This window comes from Eurypyga helias, unplaced genomic scaffold (assembly GCF_000690775.1).
Source record: "Eurypyga helias isolate BGI_N326 unplaced genomic scaffold, ASM69077v1 scaffold9402, whole genome shotgun sequence".
Taxonomy (NCBI): Eukaryota; Metazoa; Chordata; class Aves; order Eurypygiformes; family Eurypygidae; genus Eurypyga; species Eurypyga helias.
Genome location: NW_010234051.1, coordinates 20310 through 31111, shown reverse-complemented (window position 1 = coordinate 31111; position 10802 = coordinate 20310). Strand labels below are relative to the sequence as shown.

Sequence of the window (10802 nt, the reverse complement as noted above, 5' to 3'; positions counted from 1 at the left end):
AAAAGCCCCCCCCAACCTTCCTTGTAGCCCCTTCAGGTACTGGAAGGTGCTATAAGGTCTCCCCGGAGCCTTCTCTTCTCCAGGCTGAACAAGCCCAACTCTCTCAGCCTGTCCCCATAGCAGAGGTGCTCCAGCCCTCGGAGCATCTTTGTGGCCTCCTCTGCACTCACTCCAGCCAGTCTATATCCTTCTGATGTTGAGGGTTCCAATCATCATACTGAAGGGCCAGCTGCTTGACACCATTAGTTTTTTTGGTTCTGCAGTGGTACTAATTGTATTTTAATGTTGTATTAAGTCTACAGGCATCTCATTAAAAGGCAAGGCAGTGGCAACACAATACTAAGTGATTCAACACATGTTAATAATAATTTCTGCTTCTGGTTGGCATCACATATTACTACACAAGAACTTAATGCGTTTCATATGATCTGGGCATAAATCAGGACTGCATTTCTTTCTGGAAGATATCAACAGCTGCTATAAAGTACAGTACCTTGGACAATTCTGGCACACACTGATGAGCAGGAAATACATCAAGATTTTTTCTTTGGCAAGAAAGCCTGCATGCTTTATTTCTGAGTATGTGATAAGCGAGGTTGGAGAAATCCTTCTCAAAGAGGAAGCTAGGTACAGAAATCCTCGCAGACTCAGGTCAGCATCAAAAAAAGGTTTCTTTTCTTAGGGCAGGAGACAAATGTTTATGGAATTTTTTCAGCCAAAGGTCTCCATAGGTGCAGCCCAACTCATCGTCTGGGAAAAGAAGGTGTATGAGCTCTTACTCAGTAATATCTACAATGCTTGCTACTCTCAAATCGATTACTGCTTTGCTGAACCACCATAACCTTGGCAGCAGGGTTTCTGATTAGGATTTTCCTTGGTGACTGAAGTTTTGTAGTTCCAGCAACTGATGGCATGTTTCACTGTCTAAGGTAAGCCTTGCAAAGTGAAATGGCCCCTTTTTCACATAGAAAACTGATTGCCCTGAAGGTAACAGTAAAAACAAAACTTGCTAGACACCAGCTAATTTAAGAGACAATGGAAATACCCCATGAAAACCAGTCTGCATGCAGCATGCCTCTTGGGAGAGGGGAAAAAAGCAGAGCTTCTCAGGGGAACATCACTCCTGGGTTTATTTTGGCACCAGTGCCCTTTGGTAAAGGCAGGTACTGAGCTAGCACACACCCTGGGACCACTGTAAGGAAAAAGGAGTATTTCTGCCTTTCATTCTTCCATTCATTGAAGAGTTTCCAAGGTGATATAAGGAAAGGGAAGGAGCAAAGTGCTTACTAGAATAAATACCTCCAGTAATTCCCCAATTATTTATGACAGTCAGGTGGAGCTGGTACAAAGTTTGCGAGTTTCTCAGCAGCAGACAGCATCTGGCCAAACTTTAATTTTGGTGCTGGTTGAAAGAAAATTATGATCAGTCCCTCACGCAGCAAAAACTGCAGGAAGAGTGTGGAGCACCACAGCACACTTCTCTCTAGCAAGAGCTCCTCCACAGTCACAAGGCCAAATAGAGTTTAAAAAACCTGAAACACAAGATTCCTCGCTATGCAGGGGCTTTGGGATCGAAGTCTTTAAATGGGTCATTTAAATGCTTCATTGCATTTAAATGCATTATTAAATTTAAGAAATCAAATGCATTCATTCACTGTAATATAACAGCCAGTTGGAAGCTGCCTGTTCCACGGGATCACCGCCCGCCAGACGTACGTTAGCCGACACTGAAAATAATTCTGCGTAGGACACCTAAAGCTTAATCAGAGCAGGTTTTTCAAAACCCTTCCCTGAAACCCAGACAACAAGAGAAGAAACGTTTCAGGTGTACATTGTTGAAAATGAAAGATGAAAAACTGCATTTATCCGTTTACTCTTCCTGCCTGAGGGGCTAACCGATACCGGTGGCTTCGGTCCGTCGGCAGCTAGCTGACGTCATCAACAACTACCTGAACGCCGTGCGCTTTCGTGACAGAGGCTCTCCGAGGAAGGGAGCCAGCAGGAGCCAGTCCTTTGGGGGAGAGCAGCCGGTCCCAGCCAGTAAACAGGTGGCCCCTACCTCTTCCCAAGACCTGCTTCAGCTGACTCAGGAGTTTCTTTGCTTCCCTGCACTTTTGTTTTCCAGTGATGGCTCTGTTTCCCTCCCCCCTCCCACTTGCCTGCACCTTCAGCCAACATCACCGCTCCACCTGCATTTATAGTCAGTCTGTTAAATACCAGGTCCAGCCTCACAGCTGACCTTTCTGAGCAGCCTTGGACCTCTAAGGAAGCATTGTTCTCTTCAGCCAGGTCTGTCTCAGAAACAAAAAACACCCATCCGCTTCAGCTTTGCCCACTGCACGGCCAAGTCCGAAGGGCGCAGCACTACCCGACCAGGCGCGGCTGGAGTTAGGCTTCCCTTTCCCAGGCGGGCACACCGACGTGAGCATGATGGCACGTACTCAGCTCTTCAGTCTCACAGAAACCCTGGAGATCTGTGACCCCTCAGGTGTAACTGGCCCGGGGGTTGGAAAGTGGGCAGAGCAGGAAAGACAGACGCATCTCTCCTCCACAAAAACCCCTCTACCCTAGAGGCATTCCTCAGCTGAATGGGATTTTTCCTCTTCTTTCTTACAGAGCTCCTTTTAGGCCTGGTGAATTATTCCCGAGGACAAGTTCAAGCCCCTGTTCCAGCCTCTGCTGGGTACAGTTCAGGCCATCTTATTCATTTATGGTTGTCAGGCAAACTGCTTCCCCATCAGTCCTGCCTCCCTCAGCCGGTTTTAGTGGACAGGAGCCAGGAGAGGCTCCAGTTACAGAGCCAGTTCCCACCCTCCTCACCCACTGTCTCCAACCTCCCTTCACTGGCCTCAGTTTGGAAAATCCAAGTCCAGAGAGGGCTATTAGGGATTCCTGCATGGGGCGGCTCCTGTGAATACACATCAGCGGCCCTAGGAGGTGGGAAGCATGCTTCATTTTGGGAATAACTCCGCTTTGGGTTTCTGGGCTAAAACACTGCCTTTGTAAGAAAAAAAGAAAAAAAGAAAATTCAATACATTTTCTGTCCTAACCCTGAAGTTTAAAGAACTGGACCCTGCAGGTGCCTTTCCCCCTAGTTAATCTCATTAAATCTCACCTTTGAATTCTCACTCTTCCAGGCTCATTTTTTCCAAGCATGCCATTTGCAGCTTTCACTCCTACAAGTTTTTTTGTCCTAAACATACTGGTTGGTCATTGTCTTCTGCAGCTGAAGCTTTTTGCAAACCCAGATCCTGCAAAGCCCTTGAAAATGAGAATATTGAAAAACCTAAACTCACTGGGATGAAGCAGGGAACAGCTAACCTAATGATTTTTTCACCCCAAAATACTTTTCCCTAAGTGGGAGGAATCTGAAATATACAACAAATCTTTAAAGAAACTGTTAGTGCCATCCATGCTTGCCTCAAATATAATTTATATATATTGCACATTCTAACATATATAATTTGCTATTTTGTCTACTAAGATGGGGACATTCTACTTCGATTAGTGAATTCTGACAAATAGCCCACACAGGACCAGAAATACAGCTCCTAAATGCTAATTTCTTCCATTTAGTTTACAAGGCAGGTTGCAAAGATAAGACAAAAAAAGGTCTTAATATATCAGATCTATTATAAGTATTTTTTAATACTGAAGACCCCCAGCTCACTTAGATCATTAGCAGCAAATACCTGAAGCAATTCAATAGACAGAATTAAATGTTTCTACGAGTTTTCACACTCATCAAATCTGTGCTAAATGAGAATTTTTCCTACTGTTTCTGAACAATCCCTTCAACGTCAGCAATCCAAAAATTACTGTAAAGCATAAACTGCAATGTTATTCCTATCTGCTGTCCAGCAGTTGTTTCACAAGTCAAGAACTGCTGGGTAATTAAAACCTGCTGCACTGCGGGTAGTTTCAGCTGTAACACAAGGAAACATGAGACAACTACTTACATGAGGATTTCAGGGGTTTCTGATTGTTATCTCCTCTTTTTGAACGCCTTTATTTTTATTAAGTAACTGCATAAGTAAGTTGCTTACAGCTATGATCAATAAGTAATTACCCTTGGATTCCTTCTTTCCCATCACAGCCGGTTACAGTGACACCACCTACAAAAAGGATACACCTGCTTGGACGTTGTGTGTCACAAACCACAAACACAACCACCGATTCCTCTGGTTTTCCAGGTAAATAAGAACCATTTCACGGGTTACAGACATCTTCTGATACCACTACCATCAGCACCAGTTCATTTTGGTTTCCAGAAGACCAGTTCCATGAGCAATGAACAATTTTCGTTAAAGGCAGATACTCAGTACTTGTTTTTCCCTCCTCAGCATTTTTTAACCCTAGTTTTACATGAATGGCTCAGACATCAATACTCTAAAATTGACAAAAATTTCAGTTTGGTGCCTGACCAGATGCTGTGAGCTCTAATCCTGAAATAATGATGCAAAATGTAACTGAGTCATGCCCGATGCATTGGGTCTCATGCCACAATTCTCCAACTCAGTCAATCATTCCTCTCTCTTAATTATTAAGTAATCTTCTGTTTAGCATCATCCATAGTAAGAATTACTTTTCCAAAAGAAAAATTACACAGTAACAACCCAAATATATTGTAGAAATCCTGATATAGCTGTATCAAAACCACAACCTTTAAGAATTTGTATGACGTTGAAAAAGCACCAGTCTCGTCAGTAAAAGTATTCCCTGCAGCTCGGATCTTGTACCACGCAGCTTAAAAATTCCCACATACCTACATCAATGGGCCTTGTATCGGCCTCCTTTCGCTATCAGGGGGCAGAGCCCCACTGCCAGCTCATTTAAGGTTGATAATTGCAAGCTGTTCGTTTGTGACTCCCTGTATTGTTCCAGTAAAACATTTCAGTCTGAGAATGGGAACCCCAAACCAAACCCTCACTGGCGTAAAGATAATACCTATGAACACAAAGAAAAGGTCCTCAATTAGTAAGATACTCCTCATTTGTAATCTGCTTTCAAAGTAGGCCAACAAATGTTCTAAAAAAATATCTTCTGTCCATTACATGCTGTAGCTGCTGAGCCAAACACAAACATTTTGAAATCAAGTGATCCAGTAGGTTTAAAGATGACAAAATATTTCAAAATATTGAATTTGGCAGTCCAGATGGCGGAGTTCAGAGGTATAAGGAGAACATTTCTATTGAGACACGATTTAAAAATAAGGCAGTAACAGTATAATCAGAATTTTCTCTTCAGCAAGGACAGCCCAAACAACTGAGTCAGCGGGCCACATGAAGGAAGTGGGGCTATTCGCAAGAACAAAACAAACTCCAGTGATTACGGATCCACACGAACCTTTGCAACTTAAATCAAAAGCATAAAACTATCCTACAGGGCTCCACTTTGTCCTACTGCTTCCCTCCTTGTTTTTATCAAAGCACCCTTTTGGGACTTAAGATGTTAAGGAACGCCGTGACAGCAAGGGAGGACACCAAGTTCCAGTTTAAAAGTCGAAACACGTAGCCAGGTGTCCCGTCGAAGAAGATGCATCTTCAGAAAAGATGAGGGTCTGCTGTCCTCCTGTAACGAGCTTGTGATCTGAAGGGTAATGAGAATAAAGTGCAGGCGCTCCTCTTTAAGCTGGCTGCACCTGAATGACATTACAAAGGGCTTTCTGAAAGATGAAGTCAGCAGGCATCAGCTGTATAACATTTTTATTTTACTATATTGACATTTTATGCACAAATATTTTATCAGAGTAAAAATAGAAAATAATCATTTCATGTAAAATTACCAAAAAAAAAGCGCAAAACACAAGAAATACATAATTATTAGCAGAGTATAAGTGTCTTTATTTAAAGAGTAAAAAGTATGCAAAAAACCTTCCGTTTTACAAAAAATTGGGAATATTCTTTCCATGTTTCCTTTCTGGCAGCAAGAGAACAACCTTTGACAATATATTCTACATCTTTTATTTTATTGAAGACACCAAGTTAGTCACAGACTTCTCCCTCAGCTACAGAGAATGTGACAGTGCTTTTATACTGTTTGAAGGATTCTTCCATTACTAATCAGAACACGGTGGAAAAGCAGATGATCCCACAACAAAGAACCCAAGTGACTATCACACCTACCGAAAAGTTGCAAAACAATAATCGGGTGTATGTACAAAGGAAGCGTGATATCAGAACCTCCCCCTAGCGGGCTTATCGTGGAACGAGAACATCCAGGGAGATCAAGGATCGGTATTTCCCTTTTGCTGTAGGGTTTATCCTCCCACAGTACAGTTTGATCTAGAACATCACTACTTCTTTTTATGCTGTATTTTATCTTAAAAGGCCACTCATGAACTCTGCTAAATAAAACCAGTGACTTGTGTCGGACTTCTGTTTAGTAACGGAGCCGTGTCAGACACCGAGCTGCTGCCACCAAAGCCTCAGCTTCACCTCATTCCTAGTAAGCACACCTGCACCTACTTGTGTGAGCCACCTCAGGCACTTCCCAACCGGCAGAATCTGGTGACCGTAACAGCAGTAAGCGGACTGACAGCTGACCTCGCGTGACGGATGCATCTACACGTTTGGCTCAGGGCTTAAGCGTTTCTTTAAAAACCAAGTAAAACCAGCGCGCTCGGAAGATGGCGTGCTTTAAGAGGTCAGGAATGAAAAGAAGAGTTACTGAAAGAACCTGGCAAAAAGAGCTTGTAACTGTGGTGACGATGTAGGCTAGAGCTACACGCAAGATTTCGAGTTAAGACAAAACCATCTGCAGGTGAACATCCACCTATAAACAAAAGCTTTGTCCTCAATGCATCTTTACAGGAGTCTCCCCTGTTCTTTCCCCTCTGCTCTTCCGATCAAGAGCAACAGCCCAGTGCTCAGGTTACCCACTATAAACACATTTTGTTTAGAACCTCATTGTACAAGCACTTTTGACTGACAGGTTTAAGAGTAGCTGGACCCCTCACAGAATGAAAGGGTTTTTCCCTTATCCATTTGCATTTCAATTGTTAAGTGTTACCAGAGGGGATTTCACTTAAAAAAACGTTGGAAAATATGCGTGGTGAGGCTATACGCTGTTTAACAACATGAAGGGGCAAAAGCAAAACTGAAGTTGCACCATTTTCAGCCATCAAAAGAAACAGCCCAATAGGCATCCCCACAGAGGCTCAAAAGTTGCAGCCTCCTTCTTACTGCATGTGTAAGTTTGCATGAAGTACTCTCCCTAGCTCGGAATTCAGGATACATTTCAACTACTGCTATTCATCACCCAGACTTCAAACTGCACCCAGCTCTGAAGCATGCATTTGGCCTATGAAGCTTCAAAAACATCACCTGAAGCTCAGAAATAAATGAATTTAAAATGCAAAAGAAACATCTTTGTATTGTAATATATGCCAGGCTGTACAATAATTTGGAAATCAAAACTCAGTTCTCTGTAAAACTATTTTCAACTTGCATCTTGCATCTAAACAGGGACGACTGACTGTGATTAACTTAAGTCTTCAGCTACGAAGGTTGACTACCATGCAGGTATAAGCACCTTGCAGAACAGAGCATTAAAACACAATCCCTCCCAAAACAATCTACTCTTTGGGTGAGGGCAACTTTTTTACTTTCTTAAAGTTTTCAAATCATCTGATGCGGGGTGGGGTGGAAGAAGTTTGCCTTTACTTTTTTGCTAGATGGCTAGCGTTAACACCATCTTTCAAAACAGGTAAGCACTTGCCCTCAGTATATGCATATTATCTACATAATACAATGAAATACTCATAATTGGCTTTTCACCTAAGCCAGATCTAAACCTGGATCCCCTTCTTCAGCACTGATCTTCAGTTTGGTCTAGTCTTAGTTTCCTTTGCTTATAAACACAGAAGCTATTTGAAGAACATGATGCTTTGTAACGTTTTAAGCGTCTTTCAGCTCCGCTTGATTAAATGAGAATAATGCACATTTACCTGTGAAAGCATCAAATGCCATTTGGTAGTTCAGCAGAGAACAGAAGACTGGAAAGGGCTGAGTTCAGACAACTGAGCAGCCCGCTTGCTGCAGGTACTTCATTTTTGTTTAAAGCGCTGCAGAAATTACTTTGTACAGCTGTGGACACAAAGTGCTGACCATTTCAACCTTTCTCACCGATTTCAGACTGCATACCACAGGGGCCCTGACTCCAAGCTGCAGAAGCTGTGGCGATCCCTTAACTTATACTGAAATATATGCTGTTAAAAGATCCAAATTTATGCGAGTCCCAGTTCTTTGTAGAAAATCATGCAGTATGTTGTACTGTCAAGAAACAAAAGAAGTTTCCAATTCTGATAAAGGTAAGAGCAGCAAGTGCTCTGGTGACATAGGAAAGGCCTCAGGGTCCCACTTTCAGGTCCTAGCGCTTAATTATCTTTCTCTGTCTGCAGGGATGCTGTAGCAAGCGCGACGGTTGTAACTGGCTGTGCAATGCCATGGAGCTGCATCTTGGCTAGCTTCCTCTGCTCACATTCCGTGACCAAGCGATTCAACTCTGCCGCACTGTATCCAATGAGAGTTTTCAAGTCGCAGACAAATTTGTACACAAACCTCTTGCCTTGCACTTTGCAGATCATGTCTCCATCATAGTAATACCTGTGAAAAGGAAAAAAAGACAAAGAACAAAATCAATGCAAACTTCCAGCATCAGTAACTTCCCTACATGTCATTTACTTAAGGTCACTTGGAGGCCAAAATATGAATCTTGTCCTCATCATACGATTCTCATATCATTTCATATACCAAGGAAGGGGTTTGAAAGTTGCCCCTGCACCTTGATGTGTGGAGAAACAAAACACAGTGATTATTTTATAAGCTGTAGGAAAGATCAGTTCAGAAATGAAGGTCTCTGAGCAGTTTAAAACCAGCTTGGGGAGTGCACGAGTGTGTAAGTTTTATATAGTGACTTTGTCTTAAGAAAATGTCGGTGTCCCCCCCCCCATTACTGTCTTCCTTTACTCTTGTCTCTGCTTTTCTGAGGAAAAAAATCATGTTTGAAACAGTTTGAAAATTAGCATTGTGGTTTCTGAGCAGCCACTGTCTCTCTGTTGTTTTCCAAGATGGAAGTTAAACTAGAAAAGCATGGTTTGGCTTTTTCTTTCATGTATAGTTCATATGCTGGCAAACCACATCCTTTGCCTTTATATACAGCTAAAAGCAACTTCTCTGTTTACAAATACTTTTTACACTGTGTCACAGAAGAGGTATCAGACTGAGGAGCAATGCAGTCGAGGTGACAAAGTCTGTATGACCCACTGTACTCCACAGACATCATAAATCTTCAGGTAAAACCAACAGAACAGAGGTTAGAATTTTAGTTTTGTTGGTGTTCTTGTCTCGCTGCAGGCATTAGCAGAACGCATGTTACAATTCTTGTTAAGAAAACCCAAGGGGCTGGGTCGTAACTTGGACTTGCGATTAACAAGCTTGTGGTAAATTTGAAAAACACCCACAAAACAAAACCAAACCAAGAAAACCCGAACAAAATCCACCAACCAACCAACCCCGAAACATATCCCCCAACCCCACTTTTAAATTCCTCAAAATCACTCAGATGTAGTAAAAAACAGCCCAGATTTCTTGACTGTCTACAACTCAGTCCTCTGAGTGATGTGCTTATAAAGCAAAAATGATTCTCATTCACCAGAAAAATTGAGTCAATTAAAAGACTCATTTTTGTCTTCTAGCTCTAATGGAAAAGTGTACAGGAAATTAATTACTTTTTCTTCAAGTCTCACTTCCCTACTGGATAACTAAAGAGATGCTGATTTTAGAAAATTTACCAAGGTACATGTAACAAAAAAAAGCTGCTCTTCACTTTTCCACCCTGCCTGTTTTTTCTGCAGCTAGGCAGATCTAACACATTTCTCCATAATATCAACATAATTTTCTGTATTAATCAACAGTAGACACAGTAATTTCAGTACATTAGTAAACAAAACATATCACCATTTTTGTTTTAGTAAAAGTTTAGCTTGACAACAGTGTTTATCATGGGACTAGCAAGAGGCATTAAAATCCCTTCAGACATTCAAGTGTTAGAAAACATGTCAATATTGATGCAGCTGCCAAAACGGCAATGTTTTGAGATATGTGATTTCTGTAATTCTGTGACTAAAATATAAATGCAAAACTTCTCTAATAGTGATTTATGCAAATTACTGTGCAGACATCTGCTTAATATCCCAGTGATAAGAACGTTATTCTGAAGTTCTTCAGCTGCCTTTGAGATCTTCTGCAGAGTTTGTTGACAAAACCCAAAAAACATTAGCATCAGTCACATCATTTTGATGTTCCAGAAAGTTTTCACCTATACCTTCAGTACACAAACGCACAGATTCACAAAACCAGGTTGGAAATAAGGGAATAGTATTGCAACAGCATAGGCTGGGGAGCAGCTCTACCAGAAAGGCCCTGCTGTGGGCAGGAGGTTGGACCACAGACCTCCCGAGGCCCTTCCCACCTGAGGGATTCTGTGAGCCTAAAAAAAAGTAACATTCTAAGTTAATACATAAATAATGCAAAAGCAGCCGTACAAGACCAGACCAAAGACCTAGCTAGAATAGGATAGAGACTCCAGCAGATCAAAGTCTAAGGAAAAGTATGAATGTAGCAGAAGCATATATGGATGCTCTTCCTTGCTTTCAATGATCCGTGGCTCAGGAACTTCTAAACGTTGCATCGTTCCACCCTTCCAAATACTTGTTTTTTATTACTTTGTCCTACCTCCTCTCTAACTCAGAAAATAACTCTGGCAAGCACTATACTGTGCCAAAAGAAGTTCTAAGACAA

At 41.9% G+C, this 10802-nt stretch overlaps 1 protein-coding gene across 1 annotated transcript in view; it reads right to left on the bottom strand.

Moving 5' to 3' along the window:
• Window positions 1–8065: 8065 nt before the first annotated feature.
• Window positions 8066–10802, bottom strand: part of GABPA (GA binding protein transcription factor, alpha subunit 60kDa) — a 19696-nt gene continuing 16959 nt past the window's right edge. Inside the window, exon 9 of the mRNA XM_010161914.1 lies at window positions 8066–8606. Coding sequence (XP_010160216.1) covers window positions 8378–8606 — 229 coding nt within the window. The 3' untranslated portion in view covers window positions 8066–8377. The remainder of the gene's footprint in view (window positions 8607–10802) is intronic.